This window comes from Gracilinanus agilis, chromosome 3, assembly GCF_016433145.1.
Source record: "Gracilinanus agilis isolate LMUSP501 chromosome 3, AgileGrace, whole genome shotgun sequence".
In the NCBI taxonomy this organism is placed as follows: Eukaryota; Metazoa; Chordata; class Mammalia; order Didelphimorphia; family Didelphidae; genus Gracilinanus; species Gracilinanus agilis.
Genome location: NC_058132.1, coordinates 318,675,789 through 318,702,453, shown reverse-complemented (window position 1 = coordinate 318,702,453; position 26,665 = coordinate 318,675,789). Strand labels below are relative to the sequence as shown.

General features: G+C 34.0%; 1 protein-coding gene across 1 annotated transcript in view; it reads left to right on the top strand.

Moving 5' to 3' along the window:
* Nucleotides 1–26,665, top strand: part of MAP3K2 (mitogen-activated protein kinase kinase kinase 2) — a 52,456-nt gene that overhangs the window by 20,436 nt on the left and 5,355 nt on the right. Inside the window, exons 5-14 of the mRNA XM_044669963.1 lie at nt 881–994; nt 2,852–2,942; nt 5,661–5,791; nt 6,322–6,401; nt 12,144–12,211; nt 12,601–12,693; nt 14,175–14,378; nt 14,919–15,067; nt 15,500–15,631; nt 20,584–20,713. Coding sequence (XP_044525898.1) covers nt 881–994; nt 2,852–2,942; nt 5,661–5,791; nt 6,322–6,401; nt 12,144–12,211; nt 12,601–12,693; nt 14,175–14,378; nt 14,919–15,067; nt 15,500–15,631; nt 20,584–20,713 — 1,192 coding nt within the window. The remainder of the gene's footprint in view (nt 1–880; nt 995–2,851; nt 2,943–5,660; nt 5,792–6,321; nt 6,402–12,143; nt 12,212–12,600; nt 12,694–14,174; nt 14,379–14,918; nt 15,068–15,499; nt 15,632–20,583; nt 20,714–26,665) is intronic.

Here is a 26,665-nt window from a genome sequence, read left to right as displayed (position 1 = left end):
ATTGCAAATAAGTTTTTGGAAGAAGTCAGTAATTCATTTTTCTTCTTTCTTAAAGGCTGTGTGATATCGTAGAAAGAGTACTAATTTAAAAGACCTGGTTTCAAATCTCACCTGGCTTACTACTCTGTCATCTTGAATAAATCATTTAATCTCTCTGGGCTTCAGTTTCTTCACTGGCAAAATATGGGAATTAGACTAAATGGCCTCTGAGTTCTCTTTCACCTCTAAATCTGTGGCTCTATTAGTCTTGAATGAAAACATTGAAAAAAGGCTGCACAAAATCTTTGCCTTTTTTGACATTTTTTTCTGTTTAAATATCATCAAAGTATTAATATTGAAAAAGCAAAAAACAGAACTAATAAAATGTCCGCATAAAATACTATAATTTGGAAGGAAAATCATGAAAATATTCCATTTGGAAGAGACATATTCATTCTGTTTATAACTAAACAGTTTATCTTTCTTAAATAAAAACTTAAGGGTAGAGAAAAATTATAAGCATAATCAATAATAAAAATATTATATGGTCATATAAAATATATCACTTAGGTAATTAAATGACTGTATTTTCTGTGGGAATTGAAAGTGAGTAGTAAGTCAGATTATCATGTAACTATTTTACCATACTCATATAATTAAATTTGGGAAGTCGGCTAAAAATATCAGAAGTATCTAGATTTTCTACTTTATTTTTATCTTCCTAAATACCTACACTGTACTGGCGAAATTCAATTTAAAAGGATTGAAGACATTAAAAAATTAGAACTATGACTCAGTATGGTAACCTGTCAATCAGATAGATTGACCTGCCACTGTAGAAGCATCATGGGTAACCTCTCTATTCCTAATCAAAACATTTTTTTATTTAAACCTTGTCTAGCTGGTGATTCCATTAACTACACAGGATGATTTGGACAAAGCTGTAGAACTATTAGATCGCAGCATCCACATAAAAAGTCTCAAGATATTACTTGTAACACATGGTCACATACAGGTATGTATTTGCATATTTTATTTTATGACTTCATAGTCAATTTCATTTTTTTAATCCTTACCTTTTGTCTTAGAGTTAGTATTGTGTATTGTTTCCAAGGCAGAAGAATGGTAAGGGCTAGGCAATGGGGGTTAAGTAACTTTCCTGGGGTCATATAGCTAGGAAATGTATGAGATTGATTTGAACCCAGGACCTCCCATCTGTAGACCTGGCTCTCAATCCACTGAGCTAACTAGCTGCCCTCTCACAGCCAGTTTCAATGAAGTGCTACCCATGATATATATATACTTAAGAGAGGTATTACACAATTAATGGTTATATTTATAACATAACTGAATGTAGATTTGTTGCAGTAAGTACAACTTTTATAATTATATATATCCAATTTCTAATGCATGTATTTAGCCAAAATTAAAGAAAAGCATAAAATGTTTTAAACATGAGTCTTTTTTCTTAAGAGTAATTAAGAAACAGACAAAATGAAGTAAGATTGAAGAAATTTGGTGAGGCATATATAGATGTTGAAGAGTGTTCCAAATTGCTGTTACATGAAAACATTGGAGAAGAAATATGATGTGTAGCAGAAAGATTTCTAGATTTGGAATCAAAAATGTGGAGTTTAAGTTCCAACTCTGCTAATTGTTAGCTCTGTGAACTTCTCAAATAACTTCTCAGGGAGTCACTTCCCGTAACTGTGAAATGGAGGTAATGCCAGTTGTATTCTATTCATTACTTCATTGATGTACTGTGTCAAGAAATAAAGCACTTTGTAAACTAAATGCTATATTAATGTAAGCTATCTACATGTTAACATTTTTACTTAAGTAAATGAAGGATCAATCAGTGGTACTTCCACATCTGCTTAATAGTTATTGTGGATTTCCATGGCCAAAAATTTACATTACCTGGTAAATGAAGTCCTGGTGATGATTATTATCCTATTAAATGTAAGAGGACCATTATCTAGGAGTAAATGGAAAATCTACTTTAGTCAGTAAAAATTTATTAACTACCAGTACCAGGCACTGTGCTAAACAGATACAAAATTTTAAAAATAATCTTAGCTCACAAGGAGCTCCCAGTCTGAAGGAGAGAAAGTATGTAAACAACTATGTACAAAACAAGCAATTAACAAGAGAAATTGGAGAAAATCAAGAGAGGAAAGGTGCTAGAATTATGGGAGATCTAGAAGGGTTTCCTGTAGAAGGTAAGATTTTAGGTAAATGTGAAGGAAACCAAAGAAACCAGGAGACAGAGATACAGGGAGAGCATTCCAGGCATGGGAGATAGCCAGTAAAAATGCCCAAAGTAAAGAAATGGAATTTTTTGTGTAAGGAAACAGCAGCAAGAGACCAGTGTTACTAGATTGCAGAACAAGAGGGAGGTTGCAATGTGCATAAAGACTTTGTGGAGGAGGAGAGGAAACAATTGCTATGAAGGGCTTTAAAAGCCAAACAGAGGATTTTATATTTGAGATCCTAGAGGTAATAGGATTAGATAAAAACAAAACTACTTCATATAGAATTTCTGTAAACAGTGATGATGCTTCAAAACCACCCCTTTTTTTGTAATCCTCAAAGGATGACTTTAATAAGACCTATTTTCATAAGATTAATTTAGTAGTCATGTATAATACAATTTCAGTGGCAAAGTGGGAAAAAGTTACTGTACTCTAAGCTTGCATGGACAAGAAAGCAAATAATTTACCATGGATAGATTGCCATTGTTAGAGCAAAAAATGAAAAAGTTTCCAGAATAACAAAAAGTGGATTATACTTAGAGGGGAATAAATAGGGTTCCCTTTGAAGGAATAATATGGGAAAATTTCATTTATTTTTCTTTTTATTCAACTATTAGGCTGCCAACTTGGAACCTCAGTCATCCCTGGAAGATTTGGACAATACACCATTTAAAGTAACAGAGATTAAAAAACGGCTTCCTATAATAGGTAAGAACTTCAATTTACTGAGTACAGAAATAAAGGTCGTTTCTGGAGATTTTTTCCAGGCTTTCAGGTAGGTATCATCTAAAACCAGCTTTGCTAAACAGGAATCTACCTATTGTTTCTATTGCCTTTCTTAGTAACCCTCTTTCTGTGTGCAATACTTTTTTAGGAATGTATTTCAGAACAACAATAACAAAAAACAACCCTGAATTCTGTGTAATTATGACAACCAACCAGCTTGGGCACAAAGAAGAGATGAGAAAATGTATCTCCCTCCCTTCTTTGCAACTATAAATGCATATTATATTGCATAACTTTTCAGACTTGCTGTTTTGATTAGGTTTTCTGAATGCCTTTTTTTCTTCTTTCTTTCTTTGTTATGAGGCTTAATTACCAGAGGCAGGGGAAATAAGGGACATGTACAGAAAAAAAAAGTTTTTGTTTTGGTTCAGTCATTTTCAATCATGTCTGATTCTTCATGACCCCATTTGGGATGTTCTTGGCAAAGATACTGGAATAGTTTGCCATTTCCTTCCCCAGCTCATTTCGTAGATAAGGAAACTGAGGTAAATAGGGTTAAAGGATTTGCTCAGGGTCTCCTAGGTAGTATGTATATGAGGCCATATTTGAACTCAAGAAGATAAGTCTTAATGACTCCAGGCTTGACACACTATCCACTCTGTCACCTAGCTGCTTAAGGGAAAGTTAAAAAAAGGTAATTTAAAATGATACATATGTATTTCAAGTATTACAAGATTAGTAAAAATCAGTGTTGTTGGGGTTTTTTCCTAATATAATTTCTTCATATTTGACAAAACTTCAAAGTGTATAAGAGCATGAAGAGGTTTTACTTCTAAAACAAGAAATACATAGCAGTAACTTCAAGATATTAAAATTAATAGATGAATTTAATTTTGTATTGGCAAATTACCTAATTTTTTTCAGTTTGTGTTAAGAACAAAATAAAAATTGCTATTTACAGGTAATTGTTTCTTTCTAGTTTATTTGAAGGTGGTGCATTTGCATCCTGTTTGCTCTGATATATGCCAGCTAAATATCAGAAGGCAGAAACATGATTCCTACCCACTATTAAAGTAACTAAATCTTATAAATGGATAGTAAACAATTTATGCATGCATAATTATCAGGAGGAAAAGACAATTTCAAAGACCTAGTGCTAATTAATGTTGGTGATGGTAATGAAAACAATATTAATAGTTTGCATTCACATATCACTTAAAGGTTTGCAAAGCTTTTTCAATTTATTGTGCTCATTTTTTATCTTAGTTTGGGGTGGTGATTGACATGGAGTTGAGATAAAGATTATATCCCAGAAAAATTTAATTAGTAGTAATACTATTTATGAGGCATCAACATGTGAACTCTTACATTTAAAAAATTATCTCAACTCATGACTTAAATTAGTAAATTTTGAGAAGAGGTTTAATAGAGAAAGAAAAGTAAAATTATGAATAGTTATAGATTCCCTAACTATTAAAAATAACATAAAAGAACTGATATGATGGGACTTGAGAAAAGGAACAAAGAAGACAGGAGAAAAAATGTATGCACAAGGGGAAAAGCATTAGGGATGGGTTAAAATGGTGGTTCTAGCAAAGTTTAATCACAAAAGAGTGATAAGAGAAATTATGGAGTAAAATTTTAGTAACAGTAGAAAAGGACTAAATTGTACTGTGCTTGGAGGTAAGAGCACAGTAACTGTTAAGCAATAGTAACTGATAAGCAATTTTTTTACTTTTGCTCTTGTATACCGTTGTACTGAGCATACACAGCGCTTGTCATTGCTGCTTATTGATTAACAATTAGAACTCCATTTCTGAGTAGCATTTGTGGGCACGTGTCACTTGTTTATATTTGTTTGTTTAGAAAGGGTTAGGAATATTAAATGAAAAAGGAACAGAAAAAATTATAATCATTAATGATAGTTTGTGTGCAAATATGTCTTGATCTCATATTGAGGCATTGAAATCACAAGATACAGCATGATTTAGTAGGAAAAGATCCATTTTCAAGTTCTCCCTCAAACATATATTGACTTTGTGACTCTGGAAGGGTCACTTAACTGCCAATGTCCAAGGCAACTTTTTAAGGACAAAGTTGCTGATCTGTGTTGGTAGAGGGAATTTCCTCACTGGGAGTTCCATACACTGATGAAATAACAGACCTCAAACAAATGAAATTTAATTCAAGAAACGTGACCAGATTCCAGCTTTACCTTTAACTGGGTATATGATCTTGAAAAGAGTGTGTGTGCTTTAGTTTTCTCAGTCATCTCAAGGAATTGTCACAAGGATCAAATGACTATATACATATATGTGTGTATAGAAGCAGGGGAGGCAAGTAGGTAGCTCATTGGATAGTGTGGTCTGGAGACAGAAAGTCCTAGGTTCAAATTTGGGTTCGGATTCTTCCCAGCTGTGTGACACTTGTACAAAACACTTAATCCCAGTTGTGTAGCCTTTATCACTCTTTTGCCTTAGTTTTACTTAGTTTTAATTCTAAGGTGTAAGGATTTAAGGAAATAAAGAATCTATGTAGTATAATATGATTAAAGTGTTCAAGTTGTGGTTCAAAAATCATTCAGATTTTTTAAAATGAATGTAAATAAACTTCCTGATATATAATATATTATATATGTATAATATATTTTATTTATGTATACATATGCAAATATTCAGTACTTTAATGATTTTTTTAAAGGTCCTACTACCAGAGATCGAAGTTCACCACCCCCTGGATACATTCCAGATGAACTACATCAGGTTGCCAGAAATGGGTCATTTACTAGTATCAACAGTGAAGGAGAGTTTATTCCAGAAAGCATGGACCAAGTAAGTAAATTAATAACATAATTTGGAGGGGGAGGAGCTGTCAAAATCATTAAATCTTTATTAAAAAAGGCTTGCCAGATCCTTGGAGTGTATCTTATTTTGACCAGCACAATATAATCTATATTACATTTCTCCTCTGGTAGATGTAATAACAAAAATGCAGAGAAACCCCTGTTGTTCATTAAGTTGGACTAGCATTTCGTTTAAACTTGCATTATATACAGGTGTTTGTTTTTTTATAGAAAAATGTAGTTTATCATTGTTTTTCACCTGAAAAACCTCTTTACTAATTCAGAGGTTATCAAGAGTTTTAAGTGTGATCAGAGAAAAAAAAAAAGAAAATTCTAGTTTTCAGCTGCTTTAAATTTTTTATTAGTATTTTTTAAATATTACCATTTGGGAACATAAATGTAGAAGGCTTCTCTTTATGAAAGCTTAAAAGTGGTGGCTTACTTACCTCAAAAAAACTTGTTTTAAGCATAACCTCTAGAAACTTTTTCTTCAGCATTATCATGATATTCCATTTCTAGATGTTGGATCCACTATCATTGAGCAGTCCTGAAAATTCTGGCTCAGGAAGCTGTCCATCCCTTGATAGCCCTCTGGATGGGTAAGGCATCTGAGTGCTTATCTGTGATAGATATTCAGAGATATATGGGTGGCAGTGACCGTAAAGAAGAATAATATATTCTTACGCTAAACTTTAGCAAGTCACTTATGTTCTTTGGGTCTTCCTCTGTAAAAATTGTTGGACAAGGGGCAGCTAGGTGACTTCGTGTTTTGAAAGCCAGGCATAGAGACAGGAGGTCCTGGGTTCAAATGACCTCAGCCCTAAACTGTGTGACCTTGGGTTGGACTCTTAACCCTTTTTGCCTAACCTGTACCATTCTTCTGCCTTGGAGCCAATATACAATATTGATTCTAATATGGAAAGTAAAGGGGTTTGTTTTGTTTTGTTTTTATTATTGGACCTCTATATCATCAAATATTCCTTTCAACCCTAAAGTTCTATAAATACCTTGTTATTTCTTGTATGCCCAGATAATGTGTTTAAAGCAATATAAACTCAGAACTGAAGTATATTTATTTTTCCAGTTTCAGTTTTTTATGTGCTCTTTTAAAGTTATATATATAACTTTATATATATATACATATATATGTATATATATATATATATTATTATGCCTAATTTCAGAAACTCTTTGAAGCTTTTGCACACAAAATTAACATTTTAAGATGGAATAATTACTAGTAAATGGAACAAAAATTAGTTAAAAGGAGCAAAGAATCAGTGTTGCTGATCAATAAGGGTGAGTAGTTAATATCCATTTAGCCAAGTTCCTGGGAGTTTAGGCAAAGAGGCAAAAAAGGACACAAAAGTTCATCTAGAGAGACAGCCTTTTGCTGGCACTAAATTCAAGAAAAAATTTATACAGTGCATTTTTAAAAGGTAAGGAGCTTTGGGCAGAAGCACAATTTATAACATCCTCAGTTATTATTTATATTGCAAAACACAAAAAAAGTTTTACAAAGGAGTGTTTCTTAAATTATTTTTTTAAACCCTTACCTTCCATCTTTGAATCAATATTGTGTATTGGTTCTAAGGCTTAAGAGTGTTAAGGGTTAGGCAATGGAGGTTAAGTGACTTGCCCAGCGTCACACAGCTGAGAAGTGTCTGAAGCCAGATTTGAACCTAGGACCTCCCATCTCTAGGCCTGGCTTTCAATTCACTGAGCTACCCAGCTACCCCCTCTTACATTATTTCTACAAAAATTAAAGGAATAATTTTAAATCTTAATTTATCAATAAATACAAATCCACCAATAGTAAGCATCTTCTGTTTTCAAAAGAGGTCAGGGAGAGATTAAATATTTTACAGCTGAGGAAACTGATTCTAAGAGGTTAAGTGACTTTCCACTTGTCACATAACTAAAAGTTTTTGATAGAATTCAAATTCAAGTCTTCTGACTGTAAGTTCAGTGTAGTTTCACCAAATCATAAGCATAAGAAAGAAGACCAAAGTAATTGAAGAAATAATTTATTTTCATGTGTATACCAAGCCAACATAATAGAAATTACAATATTACCTAATTAATTTTCTTAGTGTCATACCACCTAAACTAAAAAAGTATTACTTTATAGAACCAGGAAATAACTACAGTTCATCTGAAAGAACAAAAGGTGTTAAGAATCTCAAAGGAAAGAATGAAAAAAGTTGGAAAGAATGAGACCTATCCATACCAGATCTTAAACTACACTATTTGATATCATCAAAATAATTTGGTACTGGTTCAAAAATAGAGATATTGAAAAATGAAATGAATGAAGTACACAACATGTAGAAGAATTAATCTAGTATTTAGTAAACCCAAAGACCTTTAACTACTGGAGTAAGTACTATTCTCGACCTCTTCAATTCTGGGAAAATTTAAAAGCAGAATTTAGGTTTAGAACAATACTTCATACCATATACCAATATAAGCTCCAACTGGTGCTATGAACTAGATATAAATGGTAATACTAAACACAAAAAGGTTATTCTGGCAATAGTATGAAGAATGAATTGGAAGTGGGAGTGAATAAGACCATGAACACCTGATGGGAAGGTATAATAGTCTAGGTAGGTGATAATGATATGCCTTTAATAGAGTTAGAGTAGGTATATAAAGAAGTGGATTTGAGAGATATTAATAGACATCACAGTTCAGTTGGCACAATTCAGTAACTGGTTTATGAGAGAAAGAAAAGTTAAGAAATCCTTCCAAGGTGAAGAATATAGGGTCGTTAAATATGTCAGAAACAATGAATTTAAAGGGGAGATCAGGTTCAGGGAAAAGATAAACTTATTTTTATTAATGCTTCTTGGAAATGGTTGGGTTTCCAAGTGGACATATCTTATTGAGATTTAGAAGTACATATCTGGACCTTGATAAGATGTCTGAGGTAGAGATATCTATTTAGCTGCATAGAGGTGGTAATCAAAACCATGGAAATGAATTTAATTTCTAAGGGAAATAAAGTAAATAGAACCAGAATCTTGGGGGAAACCTGCTATCAGGAAACAAAAAGGACTGGGAGTGAGAGGGAGAGAATAAGTAATATAATAGTGAGGGAAAATGGTGAATGGTATCATACCTTTAGTGAACTTAAAACAAAGCAAGCCATTAGATTGGTAATTAGGTCAGAGAAGTATTAGCAGAGCATTAAGAGCAAAAGCCAGATTGTAAGGAGTAAATACAAGGAGGACATGAAGTAGAAGCATCAAATATAGGAAATGATTTTAAGTTACTTAGCAGTAAAGGGGAGGAAAGAGTGGGAACAGTAACTTGATGATGTCATCCTTAGGTAGATTTAACTCTTAAACCAGTTTGTACAACTATAATCTCTTGTCAACACTCTAGTCCCATGTGTCACCAGTTGCCCACTGTATATCTACATTTCGGCGTCCCATAAGTATCTCAAACTAAATTCTAAAACTAAATGCATCCCTTTTCCATATTACTTTAATTTATTTTGTTGACACCACCATCTCCCCCAGGCACTCAAGTTTGTAGCCTTGGAGTTGTCCAAGTAGCTTCCTTCTCCTTCACTTACAGCATCCAGCCAGTTGTTTAATCCTATCAGTTCACAGTATTTCTCAAATCTGTCCCATTGCCACCAACGACTTTAGGCCGTAATCACCTCTTGGACTGTTGTGGTAATATCCTAATTGATCTTCATTGTTCTATTATCCTCTTTTTCTAATTAATATTCTACATGCTTCCAAAATATTCTTCCTAATGTGCCAGCCTGCCTATCTTACTCCTCAGCTTAAAAGCCTTCAGTAGCTCAAATGTTTGCTGCCAGGATAAACTTGGCATATAAACCCTCCACAATTTGACTCCATTTCTTTTCATCCTTATTTCATATTACTCTTTCACATGCTTTACATTCCAACCATATTTGATATCAGTTAATGTTGGAATTCAGCATTCCATCATCCACCTCTGCATTTACAGAAAACTATCCCACTTGCTTAAAATGCACTCCCTTCTCATTGCTGCCTTTCTGAATCTTTTTTGTCTTCTAAGACCCAACTCCAAGTACCACCTACTCCATTCAGTCTATCCCAATCTTTTTCCTCTTCCCCAGTTGTTAGTATTGGCTTCTTCCTCAAATTACCTTGTATTTATTAATTATTCTTGTATGAATGTGTGAATGTACACTGTATACATCAAGGCATAAGTTTCCTGTCTTCCAATCCCACATCACTAGCTGTCTGTTGGACATACATCTCCACCTGGATATTCTGCTGATGTCTCAAACTCATCTAAACTTACTCATTTCAATCAATCCTTCTAGTCACCTAGATTTGCCACCTGTTTCATTCTTAACTTTCCTTTTCCTTTTCTTTTCCCTAGACCCAGTTTCCATACAAGTTGTCAAATCTTGTGGATTCTGTTTCTCATATAGTCTCTTGCATCAGTCAGTCAGGAGATATTTAATATATCCATCCCCTTCTCTCCCTACATTTTGCTATTACCCTAGCATCTTTAATTACCTCTCTCCTATACTATTTATATTAACTTTTTAATTGATTTTCTTTCTTGCCTTTTGACTTTATTATCCATCCTCCTCCCCCAGATTCTAGAATAATCTTTCTGAGGTATGTCTGACCATATTCTTTTCCAAGATCAAAAACCTTAAATAGTTCATCTCTGTCTAAGGGACAAAACACACACTCTTTAGCCTACCATTTAAGGCCTTCTAGAATTTGGTCCTAATCTGCATTTGCAGCCTGATTTCATTCTGTTCCCCTACAGGATCTGTATATTCCAGCCAAATTAGACCATTAGCCTTTTCTCAGATATGATAATCCATCTTTTAACTCCATGCATTCACACAGGCCACTTCTCTCCCCTGGATGTACTTCTTCCTTATCTCTTTTTTGAATTCTTATCTTCAAGGCTCTGCTTGGGTATCACCAACTGACTCTCTGCCTGTTCAGTTTTTTTTTTTTTTTTTTTTTTTTTTTTTTTAACCCTTGTACTTCGGTGTATTGTCTCATAGGTGGAAGATTGGTAAGGGTGGGCAATGGGGGTCAAGTGACTTGCCCAGGGTCACACAGCTGGGAAGTGGCTGAGGCCAGGTTTGAACCTAGGACCTCCTGTCTCTAGGCCCGACTCTCACTCCACTGAGCTACCCAGCTGCCCCTCCTGTTCAGTTTTCTTCATACTATACTTATTTGTGGACAAAATGTATCTTCCAAAAATAATGTAAACAAGTACCTTGAGAGCAAGGACTGTTTTTTTTTTTTTTTTATTCTAGTCTCAGCACCTAGCACAGTGCCTCATACATGGCCAAATTACTACATTACTAAATGTTTTTTTTGAGTTGTTTGTCCAGAAACTACTTTTGGTACCATTTTAGAAATCATTTGTAGCCCTGCTTAAAGGTTGCTTGATGTGAGGACTTTGCAGTTTTAAAATTTCATTAAATACATTTACCTTCCATAGAATATATCTTTTTTTTTTTTTTAAACCCTTACCTTCCATCCTGGAGTCAATATAATTGGCTTCCAGGGCAGAAGAGTGGTAAGGGCTAGGTAATGGGGCTAAGTGATTTGTCCAGGATCACACAGCTAGGAAGTGTCTGAGGCCAAATTTGAACCTAGGACCTCCCGTCTCTAGGCCTGGCTCTCAATCCACTGAGCCACCCAGCTGCCCCCCCATAGAATTTATCTTTATGAAATGGCTAATCTTTTTTTTTGACCTCAGAGAAACCAGTTGCAGCTGAGATTTTAGCTACAAGTACTCCCTTTCTTGGTTTCATAGAAGTAATTCTTATGGCATACATTACTACATATATCATACTACTGCATACGAACTTCATAAGAGTGGAAAGTAATAGTATTTTGGGGGAAAATCTACAGCCCCTTGAACCTTCTGAAGTTAATTTATAAAAGTAACAAGATAGATATGTCATGGCCGTAGGTGTCAGATTCTGATACATACTTAATTTTCAGGTATCCCAAGTATATGAAATCTGTGGTTGTTAACATATAACTGGTTTGATAAGTACATAGCAAAACAGTCAAGTTATTTTTCTGTGTAATGCTAGCTAGCTTTATTAATTGATTTTTTTTCACCTTAAGTTATTTTGTAGACATAGCCTTTGCTATTAGGGTACTCCATCTCTGCTCCCCATCCCAATGCATTGACTTTTATACACAGAAAGTTTGTGAGTAGAATTTCAGGGGAAATTTTAATAATTTTAATATTTTGGATTCTCATATTGCTTATTAAAATCTGTACTTGCCATTACTAATTTTTCTCTTTTTTTGCATATTCATTATAACATTTTATATTTATAGTGACAGCTATCCCAAAACTCGAATGCCAAGAGCTCAGAGCTATCCAGATAATCATCAGGAATTCACAGGTGAGACTATACAAATTCCAGATTTTAAAATTTATTTTACTTTATATTTACTTTATATTTACACTGGCTTTTTTATGTAAGTGGGAAAATAGTCATGCTTTTTTTCAATGGGAGACAGTTTATAAAATATAGTCTTTTTAAAGTCACACCTGCCTATAAGATTTATGGGGAAAAGAGAAAGAATTCTTGAGTTATATGTTATACTAATTTTTAATATCTAGATTGCATATGTGTATGACTAGAAAATGTCCAAGGTAAATTGATGTAAATGTAGAGAATTTTGTAATGTTTTATAAGGTAAAAGTAACATACTCTGTTAGATATGAGTTTTTAGGTTGTTGTTTTAAAGATTACTGTGCATTATACCAGTATTTTTCTTTTTCTCTCAGACTATGATAACCCTATCTTTGAGAAATTTGGTAAAGGAGGTACTTATCCAAGAAGATATCATGTATCATATCACCACTCGGACTATAATGATGGTAAGTTTCTTGTATTTTTGATTCAGAATCTATTGTATAATTTCATTTTTAATGCTGCTAGAAATGCTTTTTTCCCAAAATGAAAGCTAATCTTTAAAAGATTTGAGTAAACTTTTCTTTCGTTTTAATATTTAAATTTTTTTCTAGATTCATTGCTTATAATTATTCAAATAGAATAACATTTTCCCAGATGTTTGGGATAACTTGCTAGTTTCTTGTTTTTCATAAAAATTTATTTTTACAAATAACATTAGTCCCTTGGCATTTGGTTTTATGACTTACTCCCAAAACAAAGAATTGGCTGTGTTGTGAGGAAGATAAGATTAGTTATTGATTAGGTATTAAGATGTATTTAGCAGGAAGGAGCTGGAGCTGGGAATTCCAGGTTGGAATGAGGGAGCAGGAAGAAGTGACTTGTGCTCTGGGAAGGACTCCATTGGGGGTTAACACAAACTGTGGTTAGCCCTGGGAGCACTCAGAGTAAAAGGGAAATCCTGTATCCTCATTTTCCCCTGGGATCCTGAGTGGTGGCATCTAGCAAAGAGAGAAGATCAACAGTCCTGTACCAAGGAAGAGGAGAAAAGTTTTGAAATCTGGTGGACAGTGTTTCAAGCAATCCCTTCCTACTTGGTTCCTGAGACAACCTTGGCTCTTGGCATCCAGAGATCATCAGTGAATTGCAGTGAGAATCCCAAAGCCACAAAGGCCCTAGCTGAGCTGCTCAAGCCTGGCAGGTTCCAGGTCTGAGGCAGTCACCCAGAGACTCCACTGCTCCTTGGGCCCTGTTAAGTTTAGATTACTAAGTTAGTGTAGAAATAAGTCTTTCCTTTCCCTGTGGCTTATGTCATTAGATTTAAGGTTTTAGAGTAGATATCCCTATCCCACCTTTTAGTTGTTCATAATTAAACCCAGTTATATCCTGTTACCTTGTCTGTTGAATTCAAAGCCTCTGACCAGAGTGACAGTTGGCAAACTGTCCTTTGTCAGTTAGGAGCAGCTTGGCTGTTCAAGTCTTCATGTCCAGGTCTATAGAGTCTCTCATAAAATCCCAGTGTATGTGTTCCCACAAACCACTTAGTTTATAATATCCCTGGTGACCCCATTACCCTTACTTATATTTCCCACAGCTAATAGCTAAAAACAAAATGAAATCTCTTCTTAACAAAAGCCATTCTTATCTCACAGTAGCCTTTGGTTTCTATTGCATGTCCACTCATCTCATCTATTTCTACTTCCACCTCTTCTCTTCCCTGGTTTCCCTATTTTTGTTTTATAGTGTTCTAAGCCATATAACTTTAAATTAATTGAATAAAAATAGTATAATAAACCTAATGGAGCACAAGTATATGGCTGTTAATATTAATGTTATTTAATTTGGATGCAGAATAAACTTGTATTATTCCTTGAATAACAGTTTTTAAGTGATTTGAATCTAGCACCATTTAATAAATGTTAATGTAATTTTGAAATTTATTTTGTAGGTCGCAAGACTTTTCCAAGGGCTAGAAGGACTCAAGGAAACAGCTTTCGTTCTCCAGTCAGTTTCAGTCCTACTGATCGTTCATTAAGTACTAGTAGTGGAAGCAGCATCTTTACTCCAGAGTATGAGGATAGCCGAATGAGAAGAGGAAGTGATATAGAGAATCCCACTCTGACTGTAATGGACATAAGCCCACCTAGCCGCTGTAAGTAGTAGTAATTGATACACCAAAAATTTTAGAAGAAACTTTAAGATTTTAAAGCTGTGCATGCCTTACTAATAACTGTGATGAAACTACTACCCTTAAAGCCATATTTCCTAACCTGAGGCAAAGGGATAGTCTCACTGTATAGTGGAAGATTGGAGCATCAACATGTTGTCACTCTCAGTTTCTTTGGGAGATCCTACTCTGTTTCTCTTTTATTTTAATGAGAAAATTCAATTTGTTTAATATTCTTGCAGCATTTCTTAAAAATAACTCTTAAGATTTTTAGGTCCATTTTCTGGGCACACCAACAGATAGCTAACCTAAAACCAACATTTCCTAAAGGAGAAATAAAAGAGTAAATGTCTCTTGTTTCTAGAAGTCTTCACAAATTCTTTCAGTGCTGGTAACCAAAATATGCTCTCTCAAGCCTTTCTTAAATAGCTTAACATATTAATTTAATTTGAATGTCCCCCCTCATTTGATTTTTTATTATTTGTTTATGATGATATTCTACTAAGTAAATGATCTATTTTTTAGCACCAAGAGCACCAACCAACTGGAGACTGGGCAAATTGCTTGGACAGGGAGCTTTTGGCAGAGTATATTTATGCTATGATGTTGATACAGGAAGAGAGTTGGCAGTTAAGCAAGTTCAATTTGACCCTGATAGTCCAGAGACTAGTAAGGTAAGAACCATCATATAAACTATAATGACATTGACACAGTTTTAATGAATTAAACATTATGTGCAGTCATATTTTCTACTTTCCTTAACATTAATTATTTTAATTCTACATTGAATAGTTCTGGTATAAATAAATCGTATTCAATGATCATTCTAAAAATTTTATAATGGAAATTTTCTTTTTCAAAATATTAGTGAAATAAGTGAAAAATCTGAACCAACATAGTTTTAACTACTAATCAGGAATATAGTTTCTACTATCAAATCCATACTGTTTATTGGTATTTTATAGTATACTATTTCCCAATGGATTTTGTGAAATAATTTTAGAGCATACTGTTTTATTTGGATTATCTAGGTGAGTCTTGTCACATCTTTTAACTATAATTGTTCTAGGCATTTTGTAAACTTCACTATAAATTCTGTACTTCAGGAAGTAAATGCACTTGAGTGTGAAATTCAGTTGTTGAAAAATCTGCTGCATGAGAGAATTGTTCAGTATTATGGCTGCTTACGGGATCCCCAGGAAAGAAAACTTTCCATATTTATGGAATATATGCCAGGGGTAAGTTAGTCGATTTTTTAAGAAAATATTTGTTATTCAAGGTATGATCTCAAAGAAAGAGCATACAAAAGTTTTAGACCTGAACTAATGCTTTTGCAAACAAATGGGTACTTTAGTGACAATTAAAGAAAACTTAGGAAAGTATGCAAGCTTAAAGGAAAAGTTAAATGAGTTAGAGGAAGAAATAGACAGTAAAACTATACTAGTGAGAGACTTCAAGGTTCCCCTCTCAGAATTAGATATCTCTAACCAAAAAAGAATTTAAGAAAAGGAATAGAATTTTAGAAAATTTATATTTGATAGACCTTTGGAGTAAACTGAATGAGAATAGAAAGAAATACACTTTTTTCTCTGTGGTACATGGCATAAAAATTGACCATGTATTAGAACATTAAAAACCACACGACCAAATGCAGAGAAACAGAAATATTAAATATGCCCTTTTGGGACCATAATGCAGTAAAAATTACTAAAGGAGCATGGAAACATAGATTTAAAGGTAATTGGAAACTAAATAATCTAATCCTAAAGAATGAATGAGTAAAGAACAAATCATAGAAACAACAATTTCATTTAAAAGAATAACAACAAGACAACATATCAGAATTTATAGGATGTAGCCAGAACAGTACTTCATAGGAAAAGTTATATCCCTAGACAATAAAATAAAGAATAAATCATTGGACTTGTAACCAAAAAACTGGGGGGGTGGGGAGAAGTCTCCAATTAAATACCAAATTAGAAATCCCAAAAATCAAAGGAGAGATGAATAAAATTGAAAGTAAGAAAACCATTAACTAATTTTTAAAAAGAACAAATCATAGCTGGTTTTATGAAAATTAAAATGAATAAAACATCGATTAATTTGATTTTTAAAAAAGAAAGAGGGAAACCAAATTACCAGCATCTAAAATGAAAAGAACTAATGAAGAGGAAATTAAAGCAATTATTTGGAGTTGTTTTGCTCAGTTTTATGCCAATAAACCTGACAGTCTAACTGAAATAGAATGAAATTTACAAAAATATAAATTGTCCAGATTAAAGAAGAGGAAATTGAGTACTTAAATAGCTCCATCTTAGAAAAAACCACAAATGAGCACCCTAACTAAAAATCCCAGGACCAAATGGATTCACAAGTGAATTCTACCAAACATTTAAAGAACAATTAATTGCAATACTAAATAAGCTATTTAGAAAAATAGACAAAGAAAGAGTCCTACCAGATTCCTTTGTGATACAAATATGGTGCTACTACCTAAACCAAGAATAGGAAAAACAGAGATAAAGAACTAAAATAAACTAATTTTCCTGTGAATGTTGTTGCAAAATTTTTAATAAAATACCAGCAAGAAGATTACAGCAATATATCACAAAAATCATATACTATGACCAGGCGGGATTCATACCACAAGTACAAAGTTAATTCAACTCTAGGAAAACTATCAGTATAATTAACCACGTCAATAACAGAAGCCATGATTTTCTCAATAGGTAACAAAAAACTTTTGACAAAATACAATAGTCATTCCTGTTATAAACACTAAAAAACAGAGGAATAAATGGAGCTTTCCTTAACATAAGTAGTATCTATCTAAAACCACCTGTAAGCATTATTTATAATGGGGATAAACTAGAAGCCTTCCCTATTGGGATCTTACTAGATCAGGGTTGAAGCAAGAATGAACTAAGAATTACCACTATTATTCAATATTGTACTAGCAATTAGAGAAGAAAAAGAAATTGAAGGAATTAGAATAAACAGTGAAGAAACAAAACTATCACTCTTTGCAGATAATAGATGGTAGTATATAGTATAGTTAGGACTAACCAAAAAGCTAGTTGAAATAATTCAGCAAAGTTGCAGGTTATAAAATAACACAAATCATCAGCATTTTAACATGTTACCAACAAAGTACAACAGGAAGAGAGAAAAATTCCATTTAAAATAGCTTTAAACAATGTAAAATACTTGGGAGTCGCCTGCCGAGAGAAACCCAGAAATAATATGAACACAATTACAAAAGACTCTTAATAAAGTTAGATCTAAATAATGGATAAATATTGATTGCTCATGAGTAGACGGAGTCAATATAATAAAAGTGACCATTCTTACCAAATTAATTTGCTTAGTGCCATACTAATCAAACTACCAAAAATTATTTTATAAAGCTAGAGAAAATAATTTTAAAATTCATCTGGAACATCAAAAGGTCAAGAATATCAATAGAATCTGAAAAAAATGTAAAGGAAGGTGACCTAGCAGGACCAAATTCAAAACTCTATTATAAAGTGGTAATCATCAAAACAGTCTCATACTGGCTAAGAAATAAGAGTGGTGGACCAGTGGCATTGGAAGAGATTAGGCACACAATGCACAGTAGTAAATGACCGTAGTGAATTAGAGTTTGAAAAGTGCAAAAATCAAAGCATTTAGGACAATAGGTCACTATTTGACAAAAACTACTGGGTAAACTGGAAAGCAGTTTGGCAAAAACTAGATATAGACCAATATCTCTCACCATATTCTCGGATAAAGTCAAATGGGTATGTGACTTAGACATAAAAGAAGATAAAAACAAATTAGGCAAGCACAAAATATCTTACATGCCAGACCTATGGATAAGGAAAGAATTTATGGCAAAAAAAGGAATAGAAAGCACTACAAGTCCATTAGGTTAAAGATGGTTTTTCACAAACAAATTCAATACAGCCAAGATTAGAAGGAAAGCAGGAAACTGGGAGGGGGTGGATTTTGCAGTAAGTCTCTCTAATAAAGGCCTCGTTTCTCAAATGTAAAGAGAACTGAATCAAATTTATAAGAATACAAGTCATTCTCCACTTGATAAATGATCAAAAGATATAAACAGACAGTTCTCAGAAGAAAAAAATCAAATCTGTGTATAGTAATATGAAAAAATGTTCCAAATCACTTTTAATTAAAGAAATGTAAATTAAAACAATTTTGCAGCACCACTTCACAACTATCATATTAGTTAATATGACAGAAAAGAAGGGAAATGACAGATATTGGAGGGAATGCAGAAAAATTGAGGTATTAATACACTGTTGTTGTAGTTGTCAACTTCTCTAGCCATTCTGGAGAATAATCGGGAGCTATACCCAAAGGACTATAAATTGTGTATATTCTTCGATCCAGAAATACCAGTAATAGGTCTGTATCCCAAAGAGGAAGAAAAAGGGAAAGAACTTAGGTGTACAAAAATATTTATAGTGGTTCTTTTTGTAATAGCAAAGAATTGGAAAGTGAGGGGATGCATGTCAATTTGAGAATGGCTGAATAAGTTATGGCATATGATTATGATGGAATGCTACTGTGCTATAAAAGATGACGAGCCAGAGGTTTTCAGGAAAACCTGAAAAGACTTATGTGAACTGATAAAAAATGAAGTGAGCAGAATCAGAAAATTGTACACAGTAACGGCAATATTGTAAGATGACTTAGCTATTCCCAGCAATACAATGATCCAAGGCAATTCCAAATGACTTATGACAGAAAATGCTATCTGCCTCCAGAAAAAGAACTGATGGAGTTTGGTTGCAGATCAAAGGATAATTTTTTTTTATCTTTATTTTACTTGGTTTGGGATATTTTATTTTTGTCTGGTTTGGTTTGGTCTGTGTTTTCTTTCACAACGTGAAGAAATATGTTTTGCATGATTCCACATGTATAGTCTATCAAATTCCTTGCCTTCTCAGGAAAGGATGAGAGGAGGGAGGGACAAAATTTGGAACTCAAATCTTCTTAAATAAATGTTAAAAATTGTTTTTACATGCAATTGAAAAATTTTTTTAAAAATATGCAAGATGAGAGGTCAGATGATAGAAATTTTATTTTTCAGATTTCGATCTGTCTGCATATTTTCATACTTTGTATTATTTGCTTTTTAGGATTGTGTTTAATATATTCTCATTTAATAAATAGCATCTATCATATGAAAGGATTTGATTTATATATCTTCACAGGTTAAGTTTTTGATTCAGGTTTCTTGCTACTGGTATAGGTTCAGTTTGACCTTTAGAGCAGAAGAGTTGACTATATGAGTCATAGAGTTGCTGACAATTTTTTTCTCCTCCTAGAAGATTACTGCAGTCAGAATGGTGATAATTAAAGCAAAGTAAAAAGTAATAACCAAAAATATGGTGTAAATCTTGTATCATCATGAATAAATATTTTTGTTTTTTCTTGACACCATTATTACTATTTTCTTAGTTGGTTAATTAATCTAATACTTTAGGTGGGAATAATTCACAGTAAAAAGACAAATCTTTAGTTAAAACTGATACCATAAATGGACATTGATTTATGGTAGTTAAGTAATGTCATTTTATTTCATCTATTTTATGCTTATAATAGCAGTTTACTTTTATATGGTACATATATATAGTACTACGTTTATATAGTACTTATACTACAGCAATACGAATATTATCATGTCTGTTTTGTAGATTTGAAAACAGTCTTAGGTTAAGTGAAATTACCCATGGGATTATGGAATGAACCTTCTTGAGAAGGAAGGCAGAGCCATGATTAGAATATGATTCAGGGGCAAGAGAGAAACTGTGCAATGAAAGGGATAAGAAAGAGATAGTAATATAAGGAAAAAGAGGTGGCAGAGGGGAATGTGAAAAAAGAAATAAAGGCACTAGTGAAAAAATTGTATTTTTCTATTGTTTGTACCAACTATTACTGTTTTGAAATGGATTTATTAGGCTAAATTGTAGTGTACATTGAATAGTATTCACATTATCTGACTCTTACCCTTTAAATTCATTCTTGTCCTCCCAGGTTGAGATTCCTAGATACAAATGAGAACATTTTTTAAAAGGATATCTTAAAAGATTTTTATTTCCAATTTTAGAACAGTACTGTTCTTCTTAATGATATGTCATTTCATTTTTCTTTTCTTTTTTTTCCCTCTCTTTCAACATAGGGTTCAATTAAGGACCAGTTAAAAGCATATGGAGCTCTTACTGAGAATGTGACCAGAAAATACACCCGGCAGATTCTGGAGGGAGTTCACTATTTGCACAGTAATATGATTGTACATAGAGATATTAAAGGTCAGTATTAAAGCATTTTCATTTTTAAATAGTTACACCCTATTTTAAAATAAATTTGTAAAAAGGTTTTATAAAAGATTAAAAATAGCTTCACTAGTGAATTTCAGAAGTAGAATCAAAATCCTCAAAATTAAAAAGTCAGTTATAATTGAAAGCAGTTACTAATCTAAAATATTGACCTACCTGTATAAAGATAATATCAGTGATTCTATATTTCAGAAATAATAATAGCTTTCTAATTTATATGCCATTTTATGGTTTATAATGTGCTTTCCTCAGGCAAATAAATAATATAAGCATACTTAAATTTCAGACAAGACAGATTAGACTTAAATCATTGCAAAATAACTCACCTAAAGTCACAAAGTATGAAGTATCAGAGATATAATTGTAACTTGTTAGGTCTTCTGGCACCATACCCCAATGCTTTTTAATATGATTTGGAACATAATCAGAAAACCAACAATTAAATAAATAAAAAACCATTTATTAAGCATTTACCAGGCACTCTGCCATGTGCTAGAAATACAATAAGACTTCCATTTTACGCAAACAGTACTTTCTAAGATCCTTTGCATAAGTTGAAAATCACACATAATAGCAAACTCTATTATTTGATACATATTTCTTATACAAACATACCTAGTCACTTCACAGAGCTACCAGCATCACTATTCTTATACTTCAGGGCCATTATTAATGACTAAATAGTATTGAGGGAACAAAGAGAAGCACTTCTCTGATGTAGGCATGACTTGTTTCAGTGGAAACTCTGGACAAAGACTGATACAGGATCTGATATTGGGCACAAAACAATGCAATAACTCACACTAACACTTTTCAGAACAAGAATGAGTGTGATTGGGCAGACTGCTATGAAACTTTACACTGCTTAGGGAAATGGTGTGGATTTAGCATATAATTAGAATTTTTTTCTTTTATATATTTTTCTGCCCTTTTTTTGATTGCCAGTTGTGTATACCTGAATTCATATGTGTTGAATTCATGTAAAATGAGGTCCTACTGTACAGGGGGGGAAAATGCAAAAATGGCTCCTACCTATAAGAGCTTTTTCTAGGGAAAGAAACAGGATAGAGGAAAAAAATATATAAATAATGTATATATAAAGTAGATGGAAAAACCTTAGCGGGGAAGACAGTAGCAGCTGAGGAGAAAGGGAAAGACCTTTTTTAGAAAGTGACATTTAAGTTGAGTATTAAAGGAGAGATAATATGCAAAGAGCATGTACATACAATCTACATGCAAGATAAATAGGGAATAATTAATAGAGGGAAGGCACTAGAATTAAGAGAGATTGGGAAAGGCTTCCTGTAGAATGTAGAATTTTAGCTGAGACTTAAAGGAATCTAGAAAAGCCAGGAAGGATGGCCTGTAAATTTTACCCCAGAAAAATGCTTGGAGTCAGAAGATGAAATATCTTATTCAAGGAAAAAGCAAGATGTAGGAAAGCTTTAAAGGTGGAAATAGGGTTGCAAAGACCTTAAACAACAGATTATTTTCTGTTTGACCATGGAGGTGGTAGGTAACCACTTTTTATCAAGTAGGGAGATAGCATGGACAATAGGAAAATCACTTTGGCAAGTGAGTGGAGGATGTCGTATTGAGGAAAGACTTGTAGTAAGCAGACCAAGCATTAAGAAAACTCAATAATCTACACATGACTAGGGTAGAGGTAGTATCATAGGAAAGATACTATAAAGGTAAAATTGAAGAACCTTGGAAATAGATTGAATATCTAAGAGAGAGTGTGAGGAGTTGAGGATGACACAGATATTGCAAGCCTTAGGAACCAGGAGATATGCCCTAAATAGTCATATGTAAAGGGGGAGAAATTATGATTGGACTGGATATTTAAAGTTTGGTCACCAGAAATCGATTACCTGATTCCAAAATAAAAGATCCAAGTCAGGATGGCTTTTATAGTAGTTTATTTACAATTAGGAAGGGTAAAGGGAGGGGGGGAGGAGAAGAGAGAGAGAGAGAGAGAGAGAGAGAGAGAGTGTGTGAGTGTGTGACTGAGAGTGTGTATGTGCCCCTTCACAGGAAGTTACCATCATATTTTAAAGATAATTCTTTTCATCATTTCCTGCATCCACCTCTAGTATTACGTGGAAAAATGGCAGCCTCAACCTTGTTTTGGACTGTTTTACCCCAAGGGGCAGTCACTTGTTTTTGATTTGTCACTTACTAGCAATGTGGGTCATAGACCTCCCCCCCTCCCCACTTAATGCTAAGTTGGGTGGGGTGACATATTTCTGGTGGTTAAAGTCTAAAGAATGAATAACGGTGAGCTAATTCCATTTACACACATAAGGAAGTTTGAAGAAGGAAAATGTTTTGGGGAAACAATTTTTAGTTCCATTTTGGACATGTCAAATTTAAGATGTTTACGACATCCAGTCAAAATGTCTGTTAGGCAGTTAGGGATGCAAGATGTGAGACCGGAGGTCATTATAAAGGCTAAGGCTAGATAAGATTTGAGAATCATCAGCAAAGGAATAATAATTGAACCCATGCCATCTGACAACATCAAGTGAAATAATATAGAGAAGAGAAAAAGATCCGGAGCAGAGCCCTCTATGATTAGTGGCTATAGCTTAGATGAAGATCCAACAAAAGAGTGAGAAGGAATGATCAGGCTGGTAGGAGGAGAACCAGGATAGAGGGCTCAACACCTCCTCAGCAGTCCTGCCCTTGGGACCCCTTCTGCCCTCTGAGAGGAGAAGATGGATGGTCGATATTGTAGAGCTCCTCCCAAATCTGCCACCTTTTGAAAAGAGCACCCAGGGTATTTTCCTTATTTCCCACTTACCTTCTTTTCTGGACTTCTTCATCTCCAGAAACTCATCAGTTTACAAGATGAAATCACTCTGAAACTCATACCTCCCAAGATGATTTCCCAACCTGGGTGCAGGATTTCAACATGCCCCAGGTGGTGAACCTCTTCCACCTCCTTTCCAACTTTTTTATTTGTCTTCCCTTTATTAAATTGTGAGTTTCTTGAGGGCAGGGAATGTTTTATGCCTTTCTTTGTATTCCTAGCACTTAACAGTGCCTGGCACAAAGTAGACACAATAAATTTTTATTGACTAGCTGTAACTAGTGTTCTAAAAATCTAGCAAGAAGAAGCATCAAAGAGGATAGGGTGATCCAACAAATTCAAAGGCTCCAGAGAGGTCAGGAAGGTTGAGGATTGAGAAAATGTTCAGTGATGAATGGATAGAGCAATTTCCATTAGAAGCCAGATTAGAGAATTAAGATGAGATTGAGAGGATTTTAAACTATACTACAAAACTGCCATAACATTTTGGTAAAAGAAATAAAATGTTTGATCAGGGAAATAGATTAGGTACATAAATACAGAAGCAAGTGAGCCCAATACCCTAGTGTTTGATAAACCCAACAGTCCCAGATATTGGGTAAGAGTTCAGTGTACAATAAAAACAGCTTGAAAAACTAGAAAATAGACTGGCTGTGAAAGTAGATAGAGTACAACAATTCCAACTGGGCACATGATTTAGATTCTAATAAAATCAGTCTGACTAGTATAAAAGAGGGTAGTATATTAAGCAAGTGGGCAATATTAAAGGGATGGGGGGGCGCAGATTGTGAAGTGCCTCATTCATCGTATTTGTTCATTGTAACTAGCATTTACGTAGTGCTTTAAGGTTTACAAAGTTCCTTCTTTATCCCTGGTTCAGGGAACCATCATCTTTTCTTGATTAACCTCTTGGTTTCTTTTTGGGGGATTATTCACTTTTTAGTCTAATTAGAATAGGGAACTCTTAGCAAATAAATGTCCTCTACCAATATAGATTGTCCAGTCTTCTGCAACTAATTTTCTATGGCACTGGAAGATAAAGTGACTCGTCTTGGGTCACATTGCCAGTATGAGTCAGAAGTGGAACATAAACCCAGGATTTCTTTAATCCAAAGCTTTTTCAATACACTGTACCATACAGCCTCTCAGTCTTCTAATACCAAACTGATTTTTCTAAAGCATAGGTCTAACCATGTGGCTCCCCCTTCTCCAGAAACTTGAGTGGTTCCCTCTTATCTCAAGGATAAACTATAAAACTCCTTTATTTGGTATTTAGAGCCCTTTGTAATCTGACTCCAGATAAATCTTTCCAATCTCTTTTCACTTTACTCCTCATAAAATGTATTTTCCAGCCAAACTAACTTCTTGTTATCTCCTATACATTACACATCAGATTTTCCTGGCTGTTCCCTGTCAGGAATTTACTCCTTACCTATTCCTCTTGGAAAAAGTGGCTTCCTTCAAGTCTCAGCTCAAATTTTTATCTTGTAGCTATCTTGAAACCAACTTGTTTGTGTTTTCCATAGTGTACCTTTTGTTTCTCCCCATTAGGACGTAAACTCCTTGAGAAAAGGAACCATTTGTTTCCCTTTTCATTTTTGTATCTCCTGAACCTAGAACAATATCTGTTAAAGCATAAGTAATTAATAAATATTTGTCAAAAAAAAAAAAAAAGGAAGGAACCAGAACTTCAACTTAGATCTTCTGACTCCCAAGTCTAGTGCTCTTTGTGAAGTTATAATGTGTTTTTTGAGAGCACAAATTAACTATTTCAGCTCTGATAAAGGAGAAATGTATAGTATAAAAGAAGAAGCCTTTGGCTTCTTGTCCCTACTTCTATTGGCTTACTATGTGACCTTTGATTATTTCAACTTTCTGAACCTTATTTTTCTCTAATTGTTTTATCAGGCTATACTTATATGATTCTGACTGTAGCAAGGTTATTCATTGAGAGTTAACTGCTGTGATTTTGCTTTACTTTCCTTTTGTAGATAATCATGGCACTTTTTAGGCTCATTAGACATGAGCTCCTTGAGAGCAAGAACAGATTTCCATTAACACTGAGTAGATGACCAAGTGGTCTTTATTCTTTTTATTCCAAATTGTAGCATTTAAGGCTGAGCAATATGACTTCAACAAACTTTTTTTTAAGCTCTCCTGAAAACATAATTGTGAAGTTGGTGAAGTTTGTCTCTGATATCCCCAGTGTCTCTTTCTGTCTTTGATTTGCCACTTAGCATTCCTTCTGCCAGGGATCCACCCTCTTACATTGCTGTCAGTGCCCTACTGCTAGTGATGAAAAGAATCTGACAAACAGGAATGTGTTAGGACTTATACTGTCTTGTAACTCTCACAAAGATCTTTTTTACCTCAAAGGAATACATTTCTAATGGTTGAATTTTAGTCTTTTGTTAGGGGAATATGCTTGAGAAAGCCTTTCTGGTATGTCTGTACTCTGTGTAACTATGAGCAAGTTACTTCTTTTTACTAGACTTCACTTTCTTCATTTGTAAAATGCAGCTGGAGCAGAACCATGTTGTGACTAAATTCTTTTGCTTGGGGGCATCTAGGTGGTTCAATGGATTGAGAGCCAGGCCTAGAGGCAGGAGGCTCTGGGTTCAGATCTGGCCTCAGACACTTCCTAGCTATGTGACCATAGGACCTAGCTTAATGCCCATTGCCTAGCTCTTACTGCTCTTCTCCCTTGGAACCAATACACAGTATTGATTCTAAGGAAGGTAAGAGTTTAAAATAAATAAGTTCTATTGTTTTTGTGTTATAAATTATTAGGATTACAACCCAGACTTGCATGATTTGAGAAGAGGCTTCAGAACATTATTTCAAGATAATTTCTTGCTCTAGCAGATAGTGAATATGCTGATTCAGCAATGTAGATTTCTTGTTATTTCTGATCTAACTGTGTGACAGTTGGATCCTAACTGTCCCTCCAACTGCCAAATCTAATTTTGAGGTATATGTAGGTTATTCCCAGTCTAGTGCCCTGTCCTGTCAGTCTTCCTTCTCCTCTTTCTCTAAAACCCAAGGTTTATTATTTACCCACAAGTGTTTCCCCATTAGATAACCAAGAAGGGTTCAATAATCAAGGGGAG